We start from the raw sequence: 24,828 nt of genomic DNA, 5'->3' as shown, positions 1-24,828 counted from the left end.
CCTTTTTCTGATAAGCCAGATTAAAACTCACTTCTGCTACATGCACACACCTTTTATCATTATTATAAAAGATATTCCAAAAAAATCTGTCAGAAATGCATCTAATGTAATACAATGGTTTGATTTATATAGATTTATAAAAGGCACACATAAAGGAAATGAAAACTGCAGTTCTAAACCTTTACGACTTGCTTTTTCTGTGGAACACAAAAAGTGAATTTCACTGCATGAGTTGTATGGGTCACATCATGTATGATACATATGCTTTTGTATCCATTTACAGCTCAGTTACTTTAATGTTATTGAGAAAAGTGAACAAATTATTCTTTAAAATTTCCATAAAAGAAAGAAAACTATCCACTCTAAAAAAAATAAAAAATAAAAAATGCTGGGTTGTTTCAATGTTTGGGTCCATAATGGACAAAACAGTTTAAACCTAGGTTCATTTAAACCAACGGTTGGGTTTGTCTATATTTGACCCAAACATGAAAATAACCGAGCATTTTTTTTGAAAGACATGCCGGAGTAATTATCTTTTATTCTATATGGTAATAATGTTTAGGTGATTATCTCTTTAAATTACTCTTTAAGAATGCCTCTTAAGAATGTTTATGTTACTGATCAAGACATTAATGGATAAATGATGACACCGTCAATGACTACTTCCCCTGCACTTTGTTACAAGATCACAATTCTTCTTCGTAGACTTCATCACACTATTGTCTATGGTTAGCTGCTGTCTATGCATGTCATAACGTCAATGGGAAACGAGAGGACAGTCAGTTGACTCTGTCTGCTGTTCACCACAACCTTCAGCAGAAAGCTACATTTGACAACCATATTTGGAGAACAGGAAACTCTTTGGTTTGTCAAGCTCACTGCTTCTCTCATTCTACCCACTTTTTTCAACCATTTCCTATGACAGACTCAGCTGAAGTCAAACTTATGCATTAAAGAATGGATGGATAGACATGCTTTCTCACTTAAAAGCTCACAAGATACTTTATGATGATGTTTTGAATAGAAAGTCAGAGATGCACGAGTTGTTGAAACACTTTTTGTGCAATAAAATACGATTCTGTCATCATTTACTCATCTTCATACTGTTTCAGACCCACTAGAAGTTCTGTCTTAAGTAGAGCACAGATGATGTTTGGCAGAATGACAGTCACCATTCACTTTCATTGTATGGAAAACAGATGCAATGAAAGTGAATGGTGACTGAGGCTGTCAGGAACTAACATCCTGACATTCATGTATTTATATGTTTCAATGAAAACAAATTAGTCATACAGTCAAGTTTAGAATAATATGAGGGTGAGTAAATGTTGACAATTTTAATTTTGAGTAAAATATCAGTTTAATGGTGGCATAAAATATCTGAATGAACAACTGTCAAACACATCTTTCAAAGTAATTAAATGTTGACAGTTTCGAGATTCAGTGAAATAATACTGTTTTTCTCACACAGCAATTTTTTCGCACACTTGACACTGTATCAACTTAGCCTACTGGCATTCAGTCAGATGATTTACATAGCCTTTTTGAAACCCTCTGTTAGCAATGCATTCACAACTAAAAGAGTACAATGAAATATATAATAAAGTATGAGTAATATCGCTGCATACTCACAAGGCTGATGAAGAAATGCCGCGATTTGGAAAGTTAGGGTTTGGAGAGTCCTGCGACAGTGAGGTACTCCAAAGACGAACAGTCCAAATTAGACAGAAAACCATGAGAACATCATTTAAACGGAGATGCGGATGGAGTGGGCGGGGCCTCACAATCGATCCGCGCTGTTATTGGTCAGTGCGTTTTGACATTTCAGGTGAACGATAGTCTTTTCGGTCGCATCCATTTAAATGTCCTTTTTCAACACAATGTGAAACACTTGAATGTAACAGAAGTCCCATTAGAGTAAGTGCTACTTTTTCAGAAGGCAGTAATGATGAAAAGAGAGAAATGAAAGTTAACAGGAATGTATTAGCCTAGTGCACGGTCTGATGATCCACTCACATTTTTGCTTAGGCAGAAACGCCTTGAATTAATTTGCTGTAGGCTAAATCACTTTCACACACATCTTAAATTACTTAATATATTAATATCATTCTATGATGGTAATGAATGTTATTTTTGGAATAAAATTGCGCACATTTGACACGCCAAAGTTGACAAAGTTGCTTGTGGTTGAAATGAGGCAATGGAAGGACAGTTGACATTTTTGAAATAATTATTTAACTGATTTTCACATAATGTTTAAATTGATTAGAATTATCCAATTCTTTGTTTATATTTTAAAAATATGATGGATTTTATACTATAGCCTAGTCATATTATATGATGGATTTTAATGTTAATTTAGTTGCAGTACACAAACATTTGTGGCAGAATCAGTAGTATTGAAAAATTAAAGATTTAAAAGATTTTTTTTATTTTTTTTATTCTGTCATTATTTTTTGTATGCCAATCTTATTCCAAAACCATATGACTTTCTTGTATGAAACACAGAAGATGTTTTGCAGTATCTTCAAACTGCTCTCTTCTTCCATTCAATGAAAGTGAGGAGCTGTCAAGGAATAACTAAAATAGAATAGAGGAAAGTAACAGAAGGAGTGAAACAAGAAAGCAGAGATTCCCCAGGCTAGACTACATGCTATACGCCACATCTGGACGAGGCGAATCCCCTGAGATCCTTTTTGGGACCCTTATCGCTACGCACATCACATTCCGTCCCCTCCATTCCCACAACAGGCTTCTTGCTATCTAATGGAAGTTCCTATATAAGGACAACCTCCTATTGCGTCCAGTAAATCACATCTGTGATGTTTCAGGGAACAGGACCATGGCTGGTATGCTCCGAGGCCTTGCTGCGGTCCAAAAGAGAGATGGAGGAGAAACAAAGCCTGCAGAGAAAGAAGCGCCTCTGTCACTGGTCAGCATCAAGCTCTCCTGGATGAGCGAAGGGAAGGAAGGGAGGTAGAGAGAGTGTCATGGAGACAGATGGAGAAGGGGGGGTATAATGAAAGTGAGAGAGGGAGATGCACAACTCTACTAGGTCTGTGTTGTGCCATATAAGGACAATGGGGTCTGCCTAGAATCTCGACTGTATTCTGTGTTTAGAAGGGAACACCGAAAGACTTGAATTGAGTGACTAAATATGGTGCAACAGCAGTGTCATTGTTAAGACAAATAGGCTTTCACTGGGATGTCTTTTGACTGTTTACTCACCAACAATAAACTTCAGGGGTAGCTGCAGACTCTCATTCCGGCAAAGACTAATACCAATTAAGGAATGTGAGGTATTGCACCTGCGCATGCAGAAACAGGAACATATAGATGTTATTTAAATAGTTTGTTATTTGTTCTGTGGAGAATCATGCAGTTAGTTTGTGTAGTCAGAGACACTAAATAATGAACACAGTACATATAAAATACCAGTTGCAATTTTATTTCACATTGCTGTTCCGTTGCACTTATTATAGCTGGGTAATAATTAGGTACTAACCCTGAACCTACCCCTAAACCTATAACTTAACTAATGTAGTTACCTTATATTAACCAGTACTTTCTGTGTACTGTAAAATAAAGTGCAACCCAAATAACTTGTTTGAGCATGTGTTCACAAAACACATGATATGACATAGTCACTAAAACTACTGTAAAAATCTGTTAATTGGTAAGTTATTTTATATATACAGTGAAATCTGTAAATGTTTTTTTGCTGAAAAATACAATAACATTTCTGTTTTTTTGCAAATAAAAACGGACTTATAATATTCACAGTGAAAAAGGTAAAAAGATTTTCCCAGTCCCTTGTGACATCAAAGTCCTTGTCTGACATCACATATGCATATATTTTATGTAAATAAGGATGTTTTTACAGTGTGCATTATGAACTTTTTATTTATTAAAAAAACCAAAGCAAATTATAGTATCATTTAACCTCAGATATTAAAATGAGATATTTTGAGATATGTCCAAGCTGCTCTTTTCCATAGAGTGAAAGTAAAAGGCAAAAAATGACAAAATAGTCTGTGTGACTAACTGTGCACTATATTCCAAGCGTTATGAAGCCATACTGAAAATATTTTCATCAAAGCTTTCAAATATGCTCATTTTTTAGATTTGGTGATTATGAAGAAACAATGATTGGTCTTGAGTGCGCTGTATTTGAATATTCTTGAACACAAAAGAGATTGGAAAACTAGAGGCAGAAGGGAAGATTATTAGTGAATAACAATGCTCACAAAGATCTTTGAAAGACATGAAATACAGTGCACAAGTCTTATGGAGAACTTGTAAGGTCTATTTTTTCATTGTACTGTATTGTACAATTGGGAGTGCAGCAACAATATTTTGCTAAACTTCCCTTTCAAAAAGAAAGTCATGACTCATGGGGGTATAGTAAATGCTTACCGAATTTATAGTTTTGCTAAACAATTCCTTATTTTTAATAAGTGAAAACCAATAAAATGTAGGAAAGAAATTACAATATGCAGACTTATACCTGCTTCGGCTTCAAAGCCTATGCTGATTTCCTATTTAGCTGTACCCTTAGTGGAAGAACACTATATCAGGAATTTGTCCTGACAGTGTGTCTAAAGGAGAGGAGGGAACGGGAAATATGTGCTAGATTAAAGCTAAGTGAGGCACATGTTGTTCGTCTCCTGAGACTCATCCAAAAACTCACTTGGAGTGAAGCCGTTCCCAGTAACTGGAGCATTTAGATTTGCCTACATTAGTAAAATAGAATGTCAACACCCTAGACAAAATCTTACAAGGTGTGAACCCAAAGACACTAATTCAGGAAATTACATATAGTGAATTAAAAAGTTAAACCCGACTACTTACCAGTAAACCCAACTTCTTTTAAATAAAGAACAAATATGTGTTATCTACAACCTCTATATATACATGGTCATTTCCCAAAGAAATCCTGAGTATGTTGATGTAAACACCATTTTAGATAGTCATGCATGTTTGGATATATTTGTCCATGTTGGAATGCAGTTAACAGCGGGAGAGCAAGCAAATATTTGGCTGATTTGGCTGCTCGTATTTATTCTAAATATTTCACATGATCTATCTGTTGATGATAACCTTTTACAGAAAGAAAATGTACTGGGACAATGCACTGGGAAAATTTCATCAAGCTTCCAACAAACTGCTTTATTACCCCTTATCTGCGCAAATCTAACAATCAGTGCAAAAAGCTATCAAGTGAAGTATTGAGTGAGTATAAAGTGACTTACCTTTTAAGGAATAAGTGTAAACTTGAAGAACTTGGCAACAGATGATGTTTACAATGTTTGTGAGCTGTGCTGTTTTGAGGTGAAAGAAAACCAAACATAGCACAACACAACTGAGAGTCTTAAAAGTTTCTCAATAGAAGCACTCAAATTAAAGAATGAGATTATTTTGTTTCTTTTGAAGTACAAGTACTTTCTGGTGACAATTCATTAGACAGTCAAAGGTTCGAAAAGAGAGTAGCTTAAACAAGAAGCTGTAGTTCAAATGTCATTTCTAGATATGTTGGCTTTGGCAAAAAAGAGAGTGAAGGATGAAAACCAATCAAAAGAAAGAATGTTCAAAGTTCAAGGACCTGGGGCTTTACCAGAAAGACTCATGAGGCTATCTCACAATCTGGGCTTGTTTTGACAGTTCTTTAATGTACTGCCATTTAAGATGAGCACTCAAAGCACTTATCTTAAGATAAGCTAACATTTTCAACCCAGGCTGCAGAAGAAATGACCAAAATGTGCATAATTGTCATAGCAAATGTAGCTAAAATTAGTAACAAATATGTGTACTAAAAATAAGGCTGTTATTTTACTGCAAATGTAAATTTAATATTGCATGTGCAGAATTTAAAAGAAAAGGATACAAACATACACATCAAATTCAAAATCAGAGATCTCAAGACTATTTACATTTAATTCATGAGGAATATGACTTTTTTGTAACGGACTGTATTTTTCTTAAGAACCTAAACTGAAAAACTAATACTACGGTATGAATATAAAAAAACAACATTAAAAATTAAATGTCGATATATTCAGTATCTAAAACCAAAGTGACAGAATATTTTGGCCTCTTTAATGGAAACTGTGCCCTCACTATATCTGTGATCACATGACGTCCTCTTGTATGTTGGTTCTTGATGACTGCAGAGCTGGAAAAACAATAAAAAAAGCAGCTGAATGGGATGAAAGCTTTTCAGACTTATGAAACTAAAAATTACATTTACACAAAACAATATGTACAAGCAAAGTCAAACTCAAGCCCTCTCTTACCCTCTTATCTCATAACCCAGGGTTATGACTCTGCATTGAGATGGCCATGTGGGTCTTGTGAACGCACTGTTGCCGAGCCTTTTAGGAAGAGTTTTCCTTTGTGCTCTTCTTTACTGCTGAGGAAATGATGGAGCAATCCATACATCAATGGCCTAAAAACAGCAAGAAAGAGCGATACAAAAAGCATAAAGGAATGGTTCACCCAAAAATGAAAATGTAGTTTTTAGAGCTTGAAGCCCCTGGTGACCATTCAAGGGAAAGTTCACCCAAACATTAAAAACTTGTCATCAATTACTCACCCTCACGTCGTTCCAAACACGTAAGCCTAATTTCGTTCATCTTTAAAACACTAATAAAGATATTTTAAATTAAATATGAGGAATTTCTGTCCCTACATTGACAGTCCACGTAACTACCACTTTGATGCTTCAAAAAGTTCATAAAGAGATTGTAAAACTAATTCATATGAATTAAGAGGTTTGTTCCAAATTTTCTGAAGAGACTCGATCGTTTTATATGATGAACAGATTGAATTTATGCTTTTATTCATTTAAAGACTTATGGGTTTGGAACGAAGTGAGGGCGAGTAATTTTTGGGTGAAATCTTTCACTTTTAATTGTGCGGAAAAGAGCAGCATGGACATTCTTCCAAAATGTCTACTTTCAGGTTTCACAGAAGAAAAAAGTTCAAAGTCTTATTTTGGGGTGGTCTATTTATTAAATATGCAATGAATACAAGTTTAGATAAAGTGTTTCTGGTGGTAAGAGTGAGTATTCGAGTAACACCATATATGTTGGTCTGAGCAAGAAACTCATTCATGTGTTAGTTACATCTAGACTTGACTACTGGAGTAGTGTTTTGGCTGACTTACCAAAAATCTCTATCAAACACTTATAATGAGTTCCGAATGCAGCAACAAGAAAGCTTCCTCGTACTAGACAAGAATCACATCCAGCGCTTAAATCACATCACACTCTGCTTGTGTCTCGCAGAACTGATTACAACAACCCTCTTATTACATTTTTAAATGTCTTCATGGTGTTGCGCCAACATTCCCTGCTGGTCGTATTTAAAACATGGCTGAAAGTGTCAAGTCACATTTTAATCACTTCCCATGTAATTGTTTTATTCTATTCGGTTTACTTACTTCTTGAATTGTTTTGATAGCATGTTTTTATTTTGTATTTTGTATCTGAATGCACTACAATAGGTAAAGTAACAGTCCATCACACTGACCCTGGGCCTCCTTATTGTGGAGGCCTGTACAGTACACTGTAATTCACTTTGTAAATGCTAATTTAAAAAGTGCTCTATGAATAAAGTTTTACTTATTTTTCACAATCATACTTACACTGCTTTGGCACTTGAATCTTCTGCGACATTGAGCTCATTGGCCATGAACTGACGGTCCAAGGGAACTTCAGGCTGACCTGATTCTGACACATCATTTTAAACAAATCAAACTTCAAAGGTTTGTTTTTATAATGCATTTTATATTAAAGCTGAGGGTTGTTCCATAAAAGACGCTTAGAAAAGCGGGGATTAAACTCCAAAACCGGACTTGAATGAGCCTAACAAATGAGTTGGGGCTAAAGTGGTTCCATAAAAGGTAATTGAAGCTCACGCAATCTCACTAATTTGATCCAGGTTTATCTAGTCTAGATAATTGCGTGTGCACGCGTTTCTTAAGCAGCCCTAGAGGTCGATCGTGGATCAAATCGATCCACCATCAAACAGCGTACATATTTTGTGCTGTTTTATGCGTTTGTGACATGTTTTTTCCCCCCCTCAGTTCAAAACTTACATTTTACAGTTATATTCTCCATCTGTAAATGTTCGAAAGCCATGCAAATGTATCCATTTTGCTGCTAATTTTCATATTGAACGAGCGCTGCTGCGCGCATGCGCGCCAAATAGGAGCGCAATAATTCTTAAAATCGGAAAATTCGGAAAATTAATATGCGATATTTTATAACACTAGAAATATCTTCTAATTATAATAATTTATCTTTAGGATGTTGGATAAGTTGCACTGAACTTCAAGCAAACAGAAGTACTTCAGTGAAGTAGCCTATAATTCAGGGAAGTTTATTTTAAGAAACTAAATGCCTATATAAATATACAAAATATAGTTTTGGGTATAGGACCTATGCTACTTAATAAAGATGATGTATACTTATTTAGAATGCTGAGAATTACAGCTTTTAATGCAATATTTTTTTGGAAAGCAAGAATCCCCAGTTTTAAATGAGTAGATTTAGTTTCTAAAGTACATTATGGAGAGGATAACATTAAATTAAGAGCAAATGTATACATTTTGAAAAGATATGTGCAACTCTAAAATCAAAGAATATTCCATAAAATAAAGGAATATATATTATTAACTACATTTTTATATAACACTCCCTCCCTTTTATTTCTAGTAATTTGTTCTTTTATTTATTTTACTTATTTAATATTGCATATTTTATATTCAAATAATATTACTTGAATAACTATTAGGAATTATGTGTCATTATAAGAGTTTGATATAAATATGTTAATGTTAAATTTTTATTACTATTTATTTATTGTTTTTTGTCTTATCCCCCTTAAATCATATGTAAAAGTGTCTATGAACTTTTTGGTTATTTTTCTATTCATGTGTGTTTTTAGGCTATGTGTTGGTGGGTATTATCACAAAAGAAAAAAAGTAGAAGGAAAAATAAGGAATATTTATTGGGGGAAAATATGATGTCTTTAAAGGAACTGTAAATTTGTATAATTGTGTTAAATGTGTTTGAATTGAAAGACATAATAAAGTACATATATATATATATATATATATATATATATATATATATATATATATATATATATATATATATATATATACACTAAAATATTTGTTATTTGGACATTAGATGTGCCTTATTTAGAATTTTAAACCTGTGTGTATATTTTTATGATAGCAATAACTGTAAAGGGACTATTGTAATGGGGTAAATCAAATGTAGGCTAATATACTGTCAATTACTAAGCTCAGATTCATCTTACCAGTTAAAATTTAAAATTTAAAATTTGCTTTTGTAATTATTTATTTTTAATTTTGTGATTTTAACTTATGCTTTACAAAGCTTTTTTTAGATTGTGTTCTAATGTTCTTCTAATCATAAACATGTACTACAGCTGCCAAACAAAACCAGAGAGAAATGTATTCATAAATCTTTAAAACAATCTAATTAAATCTTGGGCACAAAACATTCAGCCAGTAAAAAAAGAAAACCTGTAGTATATATATATACAGTGCTATGCATAAGTTTAGGCACCCATGCTAAAGTTGACTAAAAAGAGGAATAAAAAACCATCTTTTGGAAATTGAACTTAATGCCTTAATTTAAAAAATTAGGAAAAATCCAACCTTTAAGAACACCAATTTTCTTTGTGAATGAATAATGTATCGTAAATAAATAAATGTTCTTCCTTAAAATACAGGGTGCATAAGTTTGGACACCCCTATGTTAAATTCCCATAGAGGCAGGCAGATTTTTATTTTTAAGTATTTAAAAAAAAATTTTTTTTAGGATACTATGCATCCTGATAAAGTTCCCTTGGCCTCTGGAATTAAAATAGCCCCACATCATCACATAGCCTTCACCATACCTTGAGATTGGCATGGTTTTATTTCAGTTAGCCTAATAGCTAGTTTGATTTGCATTGCTTTATCAGGATGCATAATATCCTAAAAAAAATTTTTTTTAAATACTTAAAAATAAAAATCTGCCTGCCTCTATGGGAATTTAACATAGGGGTGTCCAAACTTATGCACCCTGTATTTTAAGGAAGAACATTTATTTATTTACGATACATTATTCATTCACAAAGAAAATTGGTGTCCTTAAAGGTTGGATTTTTCCTAATTTTTTAAATTAAGGCATTAAGTTCAATTTCCAAAAGATGATTTTTTATTCCTCTTTTTAGTCAACTTTAGCATGGGTGCCTAAACTTATGCATAGCACTGTATATATATATATATATATATATATATATATATATATATATATATATATATATATATATATATATATATATATAGTATTTAGGCCTATCTATCTATCTATATATATATATATAGGTCTATATTGACTAATTTATCATTGTAGCCTTATTTAAGTTGATTTTCTGTATACTGTGTATTTATTTTTGGACTAATAGTGGTTAATAAAGTCCAATAATGGTATGAGAGAGTGTCAGTGGTAATATCATTGTGTTCCTATTGGTCAGTGTTAGAGGATCTGTGTAACAACTGAGGCTTAGCCTGACAGTTAGCCTGCCCTGGACCAGGCTAGTTTCCCAGCATAAGTTGCCGGGGTAACTGAGTTTGAACTTTTTTAAGTTTGATTTATGAAACCGAATCTACCAAAAATAAGCCTGACTAACCGAAATAAGCCTGGCTTATACTCTAATCTTGGTTTATGGAACAGCCCCCTGGTATCAGTGATTTCAGGCCCAAAAATATTTTTATCACATTCATCTAATCTTTCCTAACGATCCGCTAGCTGCCCGCCCCATAAGCATGCCGTCAAAAAAACGCGTCTCTGTAGGCAGCCTAGGCTCTGAGATCTGCACACAAAAACAAATGGTTTAGCCAAACACTCAAAACCAAAACAAATAGTGTTCCAACCAATCACCGACAGGGGGAGGGTGTTGTGAGGTTTTGTGCTCGTGCACGGCTGCACGCGAAGTCAGAGCTGAAAAAAAGCTGGCTCAAAACCTTACAACACCCACCCCTGTCGGTGATTGGTTGGAACACTATTTGTTTTGGTTTTGAGTGTTTGGCTAAACCATTTGTTTTTGTGTGCAGATCTCAGAGCCTAGGCTGCCTACAGAGACGCGTTTTTTTGACGGCATGCCTATGGGGCGGGCAGCTAGCGGATCGTTAGGAAAGATTAGATGAATGTGATAATTTATTTTTGGGCCTGAAATCACTGATACCACCTTTAAAGGGTTAGTTCACACAAAAAATTAAAATGATCCCATAATTTACTCACCCTCAAGCCATCCCAGGTGTATATGACTTTCTTCTTGCCAAACACAATCAGAGAAATATAAAAAAAATATCCTGGCTCTTCCCAGCTTTATAATGGGAATGAATAGTACATGAGATTTTGAATCCCAAAAAAGCGCATCCATCCATCATAAAAGTAATCCATTTGGCTCCAGGTGGTTAAGCGATGAGTTTTTGTAAGAAAAACATCCATATTTATCACTTTATGAACTATAATCACTAGTTTCCAGGTAATGGCTGTACAGGAGTCGAGTTATGGCGGAAGAGTGACCTCTGACCTGACGCATGATGTTGGATGTTGGAGTAGCATAAGCTTAGGAGACTTCGAATATCATGCGTCAGGTCAGAGGTCACTCTTCTGCCAGAACTAGACTCGCGTATGGCCATTACGGGAAGCCAGTGATTATAATTGATAAAGTTATAAATATGGATATTTTTCTTAGAAAAACGCATCGCTTCGATTTGCTTCAGAATGGCTTAATTAACCCCCTGGAGCCGTATGGATTACTTTTATGATGGATGTATACACTTTTTTCAGGGTTCAAAAACTCATGTAGCCTACTAGTCACTCCCATTACAAAGCTTGGAAGAGCCAGGATATTTTTGATATAACTCCGATCCTGTTTGGCTGAAAGAACAAAGTCATATACACCTAGGATGGCTTGAGGGTGAGTAAATTATGGGATATTTTTTATTTTTGGGTGAACAAAGTTAACCCTTTGATATGTGTATAATGAGTGACCGTGCACATGGTCTTCCTGCAGGGCTCATCTGCTCACCTGCGGTCAGCACTGATGCAGTGTGTCTATACTTGTTGAACTCCAGGTATTCTCGGATCAGTTCATTGATCAGCAGGTTCTCGTGCGACAGCGGCGGGCGCGGCGTGTTCTGGTCATCCAGCGCGCTGAACACCTCCGCCCGGATCCTCGCCTTCAGCTGCCCGAGCACCCCACGGGCCTCCAGCGTCTCCTTTAAGGCTATAGAGACGATTCATGTGAGAACAGAGAGAGACAGCAGTAGATTATTAATGTGAGAAACAGAGAGAGAGAGAAACTGCACTCAGCTGGGCTAACTTAACCTAACGTTACACAACAACTGTGGAGAAATGTGGTGCTTTGGAAAACATATAACAACATTAATATGAAACGTGACGACGGTAGACTTGACATAAAAAACTGTCAAAATAATCATAACCACCATTATATGAGGCATTATTGCAATTTTTGAGTATCAGCTCACCGCTTTTCAACTCTGTGATGGTTGCCATTGAAACCCTTCTGCACTTCTCAGACGCTTCCGCTAGAGGTCAGTTTGCGCTCACTACGTACACAGTTGGACCAATACTTAGCCATTCCACTCTGGCCAGGGACATTAAATAAAATCAAATAACACATTTCTAAAAATAAAGTCGATTTTTAACCTTTAGTATGCCTCTTTAAGCAACAAAAAAAGCATTATCATTGTTTAACACAAACACCATTAATCCAAGCATCACATCGTCGAAGGAGATACATAAATAAACTCTATGAGGTTAATCAACATATATTGCAAGTAATTAAGAGAGTTTCAGGGTGTTCATTTTGTCCTTTTTTCCAACCTAAAGTCAAATTTGATCTGTTATGTCAGTGGAAAGATGACGTGGACAGCCACCTGACGTCATGCGGAAGTGAAGGTGGAGTGGCAAATCTTTCGCATGCGAAACTCTTTGCTCGCTTTTGTCCCGGAAGGACAAGCCTTTTCATCGTGTCAGTTGTCGTCACCCTTCGTGCCAAAACAACTTATTTCTAGACCAGGCTGTAAAATGGCTGGAACAGCTTTAAAAAGACTCATGGCCGAATACAAACGTAAGTCACTTATTGGCAATTACATTTAAAAGGCAGCGCAATGCTAGTTCTTGTGACTTGTGGATTTTACACTGTTTTGGTAGCAACAGTTTGGCTGCGGTTGTCCCCTCAAGCAGACACAGATAACGTTACTTCCAGAACTTCGCTGACATATGATGACAGTATGAATTATTAATAGGATATAAGGCAACAGAAGTCGCACTGAACAAACCGAAACTATTTTCTTTAGTCTAGTGTTGTCACTGAAATAAACTGTGATGATGATGATTTTTATTACATGTAGGCTATTTACTGTTCAGCATATTTACATGAATACAGCTAATTGATCTTTTTTTTCTTCAGAACTAACTCTCAACCCTCCAGAGGGGATTGTGGCAGGTATGAAATAGGGCAGTTACATAAACTGCTCCATTAACCTGGTTTTACTGTAGAGTAACTTATCTAATGATTTATCTATATTATAAGAATATTGATTGAGACTCATTTCATCCCTACAGGGCCTGTAAATGAGGAGAATTTCTTTGAGTGGGAGGCTCTGATTATGTAAGTATTATTTTGTTTTGTTTTCACTATTATTATTGATTTATTTTTGGTTGATTTGCTCAGTGTGGGTGAGAAAATGTTTCTTGATGTTTCAATAGAGAGCCCTCCCCTTCCGGTGGACCACCATGGGACCTTATTTTGGAAAAATATTGTATGGTAGTCAATGGCGAGAGACAACAAATATTTTGATCTCGTTTGAATTGTGCCCTGAATTACACATATGATGTTTGTCAATTTAAAAGATACATTTTAAAGTCAAGAAAGTCACAGTTTGATGTAAAACTGATGTAATATAAGACTGTGAAAATACATAATTACAAAGACTACAAACCCAAAAGGCGCACATGTGACGTCATACCTTTTCTCTCAATGATGAAGCTAACTTTACTGAAGCTAACATCTGTCATTTTTTCTACAGTCTTACGTTATAATCGTAACGTTACGCCGTCATGCCTGAGTGTTTTGTACCAGACTGTACACATACGATGCATGTTGGTGACGTAAATAGTGCGAGACGAGAGATGTTGTTCATTGAGCGATTTTCACATAAAACTAAATGTTACTCTTCTGTTTTATGACAAACTGCGACTTTCTTGACTTTCATAATTATCTTTTAAATTGACAAACATCATATGTGTAATTGAGGGCACAGTTCAGACAGAATAAAAAGATAAGTTGTCTCTCGCCATTGACTACCATACATATTTTTTTCGAAATAAGGTCCCATGAGCCGGAAGCGGAGGAGAGGGACTTAGGCTCTCTATTCAAACAGATTTTCTCTGCCATGTCTAGTGTGACCCACCATAGCTTGATTTCGCTCGTTCAGTATAGTAAATCTTTTTTTTATTCTTATTAATCCATTTAGTTTGCAGTGTACTGACAAAACACAGACAATAAAATGTTAAAGAAAATAAAAATATATGATAAAAATAAATTGTTAAATTTTTCTTAATTATTATGAATGCTCCCAAAACAATAGACCACAGCTATAACGATATTGCCACAGAGCCAATCCAATCAGAATCCATCCTGAGCTCAAGCATTTAAAGCAGCAGACGACATACCTGCTTATAATGAACTGATAAAAATGTCCTATTATTAAGAAAAGTAATAGCACACCTGTCCTCAGCAGCTGAAGGTGTCGTTTATGTCCGTTTGTAGATTAAGCACGAGACAAGTTATTCGCAGAATCATAACACATGGAAAAAGTGATGATAACTGATTTAGATTTTGGATAAGGCCAAACAATGTGTCCTCCGGTAAACCAAACTGGTGGTTAGATCAGTGGTTTTGACTGATAAGTTTTTAAGTGAAACTAATTGCCAAGCATAATAAGGAACACTGTCCCTAGCAACTCCCCGACAGCTGTTCCACAGATACGGAACTGTGTTCGTTTGATGCGCTCCTCATCATGATTACCGATCAATATCTGCCCATAGAAACAGTATTTGATAGACAGCTGGATAAGTAAACAGAAAGAGATTTGCATGTTAAATGGGCCTTTGAGAATGATTCTATGAAGTTCTGCCAATGCTGTCAGTAGATCATTCAGATTTATGAAGTTGTGTGATTTTATGATTGTGAAGTTTTTTTTATAGGTTTATTTTTCATGTTTAAAGGGGGGGTGAAATGCTAATTTTCACTCAATCTCCTGTTAATCTTGAGTACCTATAGAGTAATATTGCATCCTTCATATCTCCAAAAAGACTTTTGTTTTATTATATTTATAAAAGAAAGATAGGCTGTACCGAGTCTTTCCGAAAAAAAAAAACGAGCGGCTGGGGGCGGGCCGTGTGGGTGAAGCTTAGCTGTGCTAACGCGCCGAGCTAGTGACAACACACAGAGACATTTGTTCAACAGTTTTACTCACCGTTCCAACGCACGACCGCGAACCTTTATCATTGTGACTGCTCGATCCTTAAGCATTAGACAAATGCTTATCTGCAAATCCGTCGATCTGGGCTTTGTTTATAAAACAATCATCGTCGAAATGCAGGGAACAACAGTCTTACACAACTCCGTTTATGCTCAGGAAAACAAACTCCATCCACGGGTTCCTTAACGCTGGGTTCTTTGGGAATCTGTGCAGGGTTGTCTTGCCCTGGCAACCAAAAACACACTTCTTTGGTGACATTGACTTCCCAAAAGCCGGGCAGGGCGCTTTGATGGCGAACTGCTTTCACTCTCTTGCTCTGGTCTACGAGTGCGCGCGCGCCCGCGATCTTACCGGAGAAGTGCCCTTAGGACCCATATAAGGAAATTCCGCTCTATCTTATGTAAGACAGAGCCATACTCGAAAAAAACTTTCCGAAACTTGTGACAAACCGGAAGGAGTATTTTTGGAACAAAAATACTCCTTCAAACGTACAACTTAGTTTTTGAAACTTTGTCCATGTTTAGCATGGGAATCCAACTCTTTACCAGTGTAAAAAACTCAGTATGCATGCACCCCCCCTTTAAGTATATGTATTTTATGCGGAAGATTGTAAATGGTTTCACTTGCCTCATATTTTAAGTGATTCTCGCAAATAAATATTTGGAATACATTTGGAATGTTGTTTGTCCTCAACCGTAAGATGCCGTTAGACTGGATTATTCATTTGCGTTGTCTTTTTTTTTGTTTTTGAGAGACGATCTAACTCCTGATGTTAATGATTTTTATTATATTCTGAAAAATGAATTTCAGAGTGAATCATTCTGAAAAGTTGCCTGTGTAAATCTGTGTAAATGTGCTTTAAAATGTCTAATTAAACTACTGAATGCTAGGGATTTGCAGGCAATACAGTAATAGCTTATCCAGACATTATAGCTGCTGCTTAGGGGGGTCGAGGGGTCACTACTGGAATGCTTCAGTTCATTGTTTCTTTATTAGCTCTGTTGCAACGCTGAGCTTTTATAACAAAGCATTAAATGATAAAAATGAATAAATGGCGGTCCTGCTTGTCTGGATATATTGCAGCACTTTCTAAAATCTTTTCTTGTTTTCTTATTTTAGGGGACCAGAGGACACATGTTTTGAGGGCGGTGTGTTCCCGGCCATCCTTAGTTTCCCCTCAGACTACCCCCTCAGCCCCCCCAAGATGAGGTTCACCTGTGACATGTTCCATCCAAACAGTGAGTGGTCTTTATTCTGGACTACACATTCAGCACTCAGACAGTGTTGGACAGTGTACGTGGGGTTTGGTGACTCAAATATTCATGAATGTCAGATTGCTTCTATTCTATTAAGTTTCACGTTACAGTTATTTATAACAAAATATTCACATTAGAATTTTTTTTTTAATATTGTTATATAATTAATTATTAAAATAATTGGTGGATATACAATGTTCACAACATAATGTTTTCATTAGCCTTGATTTAAATCTGGAGCGTGTTTCACATCTAACGTATTAAAAACACACAGGTTCACTATATTTTCACATTGAATTAAAATAATTTCTAACCGCTTTAAGTTATTATATAAATTAAATAACGTGACACAGAAAAGGAAATTACAGAATTTTAAAGTTCTGTGTCTAAATTCTAAAATAAAGTCTTGAATCTTTAAACTTAAATTATGGAAATTATAAAAAAAATATATTATACATTATATATACTACCATTCAAAAGTTTAAAAGTTTGGGGTCAGTATGATTTTATTTTAAGAAAATAATACTTTCATTTCAAATCAGAATATCAGAATGATTTCTGAAGGATCATGTGACACTGAAGACTGGAGTAATGATGCTGAAACTGAATTTTTAGGCTAGGGATGTCTAAGTTCACCCAAAAATGAAAATCATTTACTCGTCCTTATGGTGTTCCAATCCAAACCTTTTTGAGTTTCTTTCTTCTATTGAACAACAAAGTATTTTGAAGAATGTTGGTAACCAGACAGTTGACGACATCCATTGACTTCCATAGTATTTGTGTTCCTTGAATGGAAGTCAATGGTGGCCGTCAACTGTCTGGTTACCAACATTCTTCAAAATATCTTCTTTTTTGTTCAGTAGAAGAAAGAAACTCAATCAGGTTTGCAACAACTTGAGGGTGACTAAGTAATTACATTTTTGGGTGAACTATCCCTTCAACAGTCAAAACTATCCATTTTAGGATTTACAGTGTTGGGGAGCCTCCAGGAGCAGGTTTGAGAAATGGCCTGCCGTGATAGTTCAATGTCAATGGTGGCCGTCAACTGTCTGGTTACCAACATTCTTCAAAATATCTTCTTTTTTGTTCAGTAGAAGAAAGAAACTCAATCAGGTTTGCAACAACTTGAGGGTGACTAAGTAATTACATTTTTGGGTGAACTATCCCTTCAACAGTCAAAACTATCCATTTTAGGATTTACAGTGTTGGGGAGCCTCCAGGAGCAGGTTTGAGAAACACTTAATGCAGTTACAGTCCATAGACATAGAAGAGTGTAGACTGTCCTAAAGTTTCTTTATGGTTAGGGCTAGGGCTGAAACGTTGCGTGTAAATGAGTTGATTTGCGTGCAATGCGTCGATTCGTCTCGCTGTTTATGTTCACCAATGATGGTGGTTCCCGGGCATACTGGAAATCAGCTGTTATTACAAAAATATCGAGCCTGATCTAAAGTATGGACATTTTTTAAACAGAGACTGAATAAAATGGTGCTCTGCACGCTCTGTGAAACTGAAATGGCCTGCCGTGATAGTTCACCCACAGCAACACAACTTCTATCCAGGAGCATCTGAAAAGAAAACATCCTGGGGCTTTTCTACCTCAAAATTATGAGACTGCAGCGCAAGTATTTGGACTATAATTTGGACTATTTAAACATAGCTCTAGAATATGGTTGTCAGTCCCGTATTTTGCGCTTAATACGACTGCGTTCATACAGCACTCTGTTTTTTTTACGAGCTGCCGTAGGTGCGAGGCTGAGAGACGCGCGGCTCAAACAACCGCTCTGCAACCGCTTACAAAGCATTAAACGCTGTTGTTGGTTATTTAAAATGTCTAATGGATGAACTCACACCTTGATTGGACTCATTTATTTAATTACGCGCTCATTTATTTAAAAGTTCATGGTTTAATTGACACTGCCATGTTTGATACTATCACTATTACAGCTTCAGTTAGTTAGTTAGTTAGAATGTGGTTGTGACTTCAGCCGTTTGATTAATCAGCTGAATGAACATATTCAAGTAGCTAATTTAATCTCCTGAATGAACTAAACATTTCAGATTTTGCACTTGCAGGCAATTGCTGATGTAAATCCCAAAAAGTGTCTGTGAACACAGCCATAGTAAACACCTTTCCTAATTAGGCCTCCACTATCTTTTGTGATGATTAATATCATTAGGTAAAAGTTCATACATAGATTAATTACTGTTATTATTTATTGCTAAATTATTGGTTATTATTTATTGGTAAATTAACCAAAGGAGGAATTAATTATTCAGAAAATGATCGATAGATTAATCGAAGAAGACGACCGATTGATAAGATTAGGCCATTTCCTCTGGTCCTGCTGGTGGATGTGTGGACAGGGAAGTGGGCCCAGATAAAGGTCTTCCTGCAGGCCACAGATAGCAGCAGACCAGCCTGCTGTCCTCTGATGGAGCCGGGGCTCTGGAGGCGGTTATCAGAGCTGGACGGCTCAGATTCTGATCACTGTCCTCATCTGTGGAGAGAAAGAGGAGATAACATCAGCTGTGCTGTTGAGTGGCTGATACCGTGCAGTGCGGGGGTGGCTTCATTCAGGCCTGATCCAGGGGTTAAAAATCTCAACTTTATTTGTGTGCTTGACAATTTTAGCAGAAATCGATGTTCTTTTGATCCTTTGAGGGCCCTGACATCTGTTCGTAATTGCCATTTCAACTCTTTTCATGACCTTTTTATAATGAATTGTGAGAGTAGTTCATTATGTGGGATGAAATGCTGTGAATTGATCCACCATTTAGAGTCAGTTTGTTTCAGCTGCTGCACAAAAGAGAGTCACAGACAAAAATGCTGATATAATCAAGTCGAAAGTTTATTCAAATGTATTCATTCAACCGGCAATGAAGACAGCAAAGATGTCTAGAGGACAAAGGGCAACAGAAAACTCATAACAGAACTTCATAACTTGGTTGTGGTGTGTTTTTTGTAGTCTATCCAGATGGACGTGTGTGTATCTCAATCCTGCATGCACCCGGTGATGACCCCATGGGCTATGAGAGCAGTGCTGAGAGGTGGAGTCCCGTGCAGAGCGTGGAGAAGATCCTGCTGTCTGTGGTCAGCATGCTTGCTGGTCAGTCACCATTCACTTAATGATGAAGAAACTTTTTCACAATTGAGTTGTCTTGATCCTTCTTGCCTTAAATAGTCTAGTCATTTTATGAAAAAAGGTTGAACAAATTGCAACAGAAGCAAACTCAACTGATTTTGTATCCTCAATATGTCCTGAGTAAGAAAAAAAAAGCCCAGAAGAATCCCATTAGGGGAAAGTTTCGAAAAAGACCCAAATATAGTAGCCTGGATGCCAGCCGAACTTAGCCCCGCCCACAAATTTTTTAGGTCGGGAAGTTCGGTCTGGACTTGATCCATTGAGGAGCTATTATGCCCGAACAAAAGTTGTGCGGACCAATCAAATTGTCAGGGCGGGCTTTATACGATGATGGACAGATGATCAACAGTAACGTAATCATCCATGTCACCAAAGAGCGCTTGGGTTGAATTCGTTTACAACAAAGATGACTGCCGCTGGAGAATTGAGATTTCACGAGTTCACACTTACAAATAAGTCAGATAGAATAAATGCATATTTGGCGTGCTGTCCGAGGAGAGGCTCCGGGCTCGGTATTCGGCCCGAACCCAAAGTACTCCCCCCTATTCCTGGCTGTGAAAGAACAGGCCAAGAGTGAGTGGAGGGATGCTGAAATCTGTCAAGGAATGTTAGGTGAGTTGACAGAGCGAATTAATATATGCTTCCTCTCATGCTGATAGGGTAGACATGGTAATTGTTTGATAACAAGTTGATTGGATTGATTATTTGAACGTGCTCCTCCCGAACTTTGTTTATAAAACATCATGTGTAGATTCCGCCATCGCGTCTGTTATAGAAGATATCGACCGCGATCAAGGCATTTGTCGATCGGAAACATGAATGAAAAACATACGTCACTTGCTCTGTTGGTTGTAGGTCTATCCAATTGAGTGTAGAGGCATTTTCTTTCCGGTTGGGTAGAAACACGCCCCATAATCACAGCCCAGTGGAGCAGTTTCAGACTCACATTCTGACTAGAATCTGAGTATGACGACGTCAGGCTACAAATATAGCCTATTCATACGCCTATTCATTCTTTTTCTTACGTGAATAGGGTGAAAATTTTAACCTTTAGATATCACCATGAAAATGACTGTGTTGATTACTTGCATCAAGACAAACAAAAAATGTATTACAAGTTTTTTAAATTTTTTGTTAACATGGACAAACGGTGCATAATCTAATTACTTATGTGTTAATTTGCATAAATATCACAACAGATCTAAACATTGGGTATAGCAGGTGAAAATGTCTTGTTGAATCTTGTTGACACATAAGAGTAAAATACTTAATGTTAAGGTCTGAATGGAACCCATTTAGGCTACCCATGAGAATTAATACATAGAGGCAGGAAGAAGTACTTTAGAAACCAGCCTTTATTAATTATTATTGTAGAGATGGGGTTTGGGGCTGGGTCCGTGGGACTGTTTCTGGGGATTCACTTTTTATTTTGCCTACCTTTTGTTTTCTGCATTCTCTTTACCATTGTCTCCTGTTCTTCCCTCAGACTTGTCCCCCAGAAACAGTCCCACGGACCCAACCCCAAACCCCATCTCTTAAAAATTAATAAAGGCTGGTTTCTAAAGTATTTCTTCCTGCCTCTATGTATTAATGCTCATGGGTAGCCTAAATGGGTTCTTCTGGGCTTTTTTTAACTTACTCAGGACATATTGAGGATACAAAATCAGTTGAGTTTGCTTCTGTTGCAATTTGTTCAAGGTTGACCCCCATTTTGGCTTAAAATAACTGGACTAAAAGTGGTTCCTGAGAGATCAACGATATATCTCAATGATGGTGAGATCAGATATATATATAAACGCTGCAAGTTTTAAAGGTTGTGTTGTATTATATGTATTGTGCATATATATACTTTTTTATGCATCAATGTAAATAATGGATTTTTAATGTTTTAATACCTTTTATAATTTACATCTCATCAGTGCCTATCCTTAATTAATTGTAAATAATGATCTATTTGCTCCTACAGAGCCCAATGATGAGAGCGGCGCAAACGTGGACGCCTCTAAGATGTGGCGTGAGGACAGAGAGCAGTTCAATCGACTAGCTAAGCAGATTGTGCGCAAATCTCTGGGTCTCTGACTCTCCTGTGCACAGACACACTCTCACACTCCCGGACAGTGAGGATTGACGTTTGTGAGGATACGAACTCCCAGCAGAAGAGTGAGTGTTGTAGTGTGCCCCCTACCTCCACCAGTGTGAGCACTTTATTCCCATCCAGGCTTTCATACTCTCGTCCCAGTCTTCCCCTCTCCTGTGATTGGGTGGATGTGTAGACAAATGGCTTTTGTTGAATAAGGCAAAATGTCATGCGTTCACCGGACAGTGTTTAATAGAGAGTCGAGCATCAGTCTCTGAAACGTTTTTCACAGCCATTTTGGGCTGCCGGTTTGTCTGTCATGCCTGTTACATGTCTTTACCCATGAGATAACCAGTGGAATCACCATTGGTTTGAGGACAGTGTGCTGATGCATGCTTTAATGCCTCCTAATAAAATGCATTGTGAGGAAATCATACGACGCAGTGACTATCACATCCACTTATTTGTTTATGAACAGATTGTATTACTGATCTTTTAGGAATGTGGGAAAAGATCATGTCTATTGATGGAGATTTACTAAATATTTTAATTACAAACATTTGATTACATGTAATGTTGAAATTTGGTAATGCAAAGATAAGTCAGTGTTTTTGTCAAATTTCACTTTTTGCATTTATTGATGGTTTTAAGATTCTGCAGCAGCAAGCTGGAATTGTCCAGCCTTCAGCAGAAAGACAGACCAAAATGATTGATTTACACCATCATCACTTCAATTAAGAAATGTTTTATTTCTTTATTTGGTATTTTGCCTTTCATCTGTTCTCAAGGATTGTATAGCCAAATAAAATCAATAAGTGTTTGTGATTTGTGAACGTCTTCTGTTATTTTATTACGTGTGTAAAATCCAAAATGGTTTCTGCACACTTCTGATGTTGCTCCAGCACAGATGGGGAAAAAAGGGCAATATGTCAAATATGTAGGGAAACATTTGCAGCTTAAGTCATGTCATGTAACAGCAGGATAAAGTGGGGTAAGCTTCCAATTTACTTCCAATCTGATGAAAATGCTGTAGTAATTTAGTTACAGTTTAAGTTCAGTTTAAGAAAACTCATTACCTGCCATGCAGAGAATTTCCTACATGCACTTTTTCCTGTGTTGTCTTCTCTCTAAATCATAGGCAGCTGTATACAAAAGACTCCTTTAAAATACACTACCATTCAAAAGCGTTTAATGTTTTTAATGCTTATTACTGTGATGGAAAAGCTGAATTTTCAGCGTCACATGATCCTTTAGAAATCATTCTAATATGCTGACTTGCTCCTCGAGGAACATTTCTTAATATTATTAATGTTAAAAACATCTGTTCTCCATAGTTTTGTGGAAAACATGATATTTTCAGGATTCTTTAATTAATAGAAAGTTTAAAAGAGATTGTTGAAATATGTAACATTTTAATCAATTTAATGGATTGTTACTGAATAGAAGTAATAATTTCTTCATGAAAGAAAAAAAAGAACTTACTGACCCCACACTGTGCATGTGGTCATGTAACAACGTTCTATTGAACTAGAGGTGGATATCAAACCTGTTTGGTTTGGCATAGCTCAATCAGGATTTGCAGAATCTGACCACATCAGAGGCTGGATTAACTCTTGTTATTTTTAATGGCATATCAGCTGATGTGGCTCATTATTGGACAGTTTCTTCCGTGTGTATCTGCTTCACCATCTGCATACTAGACCGCAGGTTGCCTTTTACTGACAGGCCAGAAGCTGCTGTTCTATTGCCTCCCACACATTACTGTAATTGAATGTCAAATATGATGACAAAACAGCTATGCCTCTGATCACCTCCCGCTGGTGGATTCACAGTCTTTCTCTCTAAAAGAACAATAATACCAAACATAATGGCAAAAAATATATATAATGTCAAATGTTGGAAATTAAGGTTTTTAATGTTTTGAAAGAAGTTCAAAAGATCAAAAATAAAGTAAAAACAATATTGTGAAATGTTATTACAATTTAAAATATCGTGTTTTTATTTGAATATTAATAGTTTGGATGAGTAAAGTTAAATAGAAACCTTTTGTAACATTATACATGTATATACTGTCACTTTTGATCAATTTAATGTGTCCTTGATCAATAAAAATATGTAAAAAGTTCTATTATATCTTAATTATCCCAAACTTTTGAGTGGGGGTGTATTCAACAAGTGTATTCAACATTGATAATAAGAAATGTTCCTTGCATTTCTATCTTTTATCAAATAAATGCAGCCTGGGTAAGCATAACAAGCATTATAGTATCTGTGCACACTTATATTTATTATTAACATCTTCAAATTAATAAGAGAAAGACTGCGTCCATCTCTTCTGGAATCTCATCAACGGGAGCAGAAACCCTGCAGTTAGGGGATGAGTTTCCCTGTCTAAACATGTCTGATACTTCACACACAGTGCTGATTCAAAGCACGGCTCAGCCCCAGGGTCAAACGGAAGACCACAACATCATTCAAAGAAGAACTAACATGACACACACCTCTCTCTATCACTCCCTTCTCTCTCCATCATTACATGTTACACCACTCCTGAACAATTTGATCTGAAACAGGTTCACTAAAGTCCAGTTTGTTGTTCACCCAACCGTGAGACTGACGTCAAGGTTGACCTGCATCAACCAACAGAGCTTTGGTTAATTTGTAATGACTTGTTTACATTTGATTACGTATTTTGGTTTTTGTGACGTTTTATGTACACTTCAAAAGAACGCACCTACTTATTCTTTA

The 24,828-nt window shown here is 36.3% G+C and overlaps 3 protein-coding genes across 7 annotated transcripts in view; 1 reads left to right on the top strand and 2 right to left on the bottom strand.

Moving 5' to 3' along the window:
• Positions 1-2,903, bottom strand: part of myh11a (myosin, heavy chain 11a, smooth muscle) — a 32,676-nt gene extending 29,773 nt beyond the window's left edge. For 2 of the 3 annotated variants that reach the window (XM_081380681.1, XM_081380679.1), the window contains exon 1: positions 1,633-1,761. The gene's annotated coding sequence lies outside the window, so the exon portion shown is untranslated. Of the gene's footprint in view, positions 1-1,632 lie in introns of all 3 variants that reach the window. The other variant, XM_081380680.1, reaches the window with a different exon arrangement.
• On the bottom strand, positions 2,459-12,999 carry cep20 (centrosomal protein 20). 2 transcript variants are annotated; one of them, XM_081380734.1, is made up of 8 exons: positions 12,581-12,999; positions 12,121-12,318; positions 7,646-7,730; positions 6,294-6,445; positions 6,118-6,172; positions 5,253-5,321; positions 3,229-3,308; positions 2,459-2,903 (listed from the first exon to the last, which is right to left on the bottom strand). In XM_081380734.1, the coding sequence occupies exons 1-4, from the start codon at positions 12,606-12,608 to the stop codon at positions 6,316-6,318; spliced, it is 441 nt and encodes a 146-aa protein (XP_081236860.1). In that variant the 5' UTR covers positions 12,609-12,999; the 3' UTR covers positions 2,459-2,903; positions 3,229-3,308; positions 5,253-5,321; positions 6,118-6,172; positions 6,294-6,315. The 2 variants fall into 2 exon arrangements, with proteins under 2 accessions (XP_081236860.1, XP_081236859.1); XM_081380733.1 differs by having other exon boundaries at positions 5,253-6,172.
• On the top strand, positions 11,915-22,905 carry ube2g2 (ubiquitin-conjugating enzyme E2G 2). 2 transcript variants are annotated; one of them, XM_081380731.1, is made up of 8 exons: positions 11,915-12,009; positions 12,106-12,335; positions 12,968-13,185; positions 13,528-13,563; positions 13,683-13,728; positions 16,724-16,842; positions 19,827-19,967; positions 21,970-22,905. In XM_081380731.1, exons 3-8 carry the CDS (start codon positions 13,035-13,037, stop codon positions 22,080-22,082), a joined length of 606 nt encoding a protein of 201 aa, XP_081236857.1. In that variant the 5' UTR covers positions 11,915-12,009; positions 12,106-12,335; positions 12,968-13,034; the 3' UTR covers positions 22,083-22,905. The 2 variants fall into 2 exon arrangements, with proteins under 2 accessions (XP_081236857.1, XP_081236856.1); XM_081380730.1 differs by having other exon boundaries at positions 12,106-12,646.
• Positions 22,906-24,828: the final 1,923 nt, after the last annotated feature.

Source organism: Scardinius erythrophthalmus (genome assembly GCF_964197995.2).
Source record: "Scardinius erythrophthalmus genome assembly, chromosome: 12".
Taxonomy (NCBI): Eukaryota; Metazoa; Chordata; class Actinopteri; order Cypriniformes; family Leuciscidae; genus Scardinius; species Scardinius erythrophthalmus.
The sequence above is the reverse complement of the archived record's forward strand: the minus strand, read 5'-3'. Positions and strand labels throughout refer to the sequence as shown.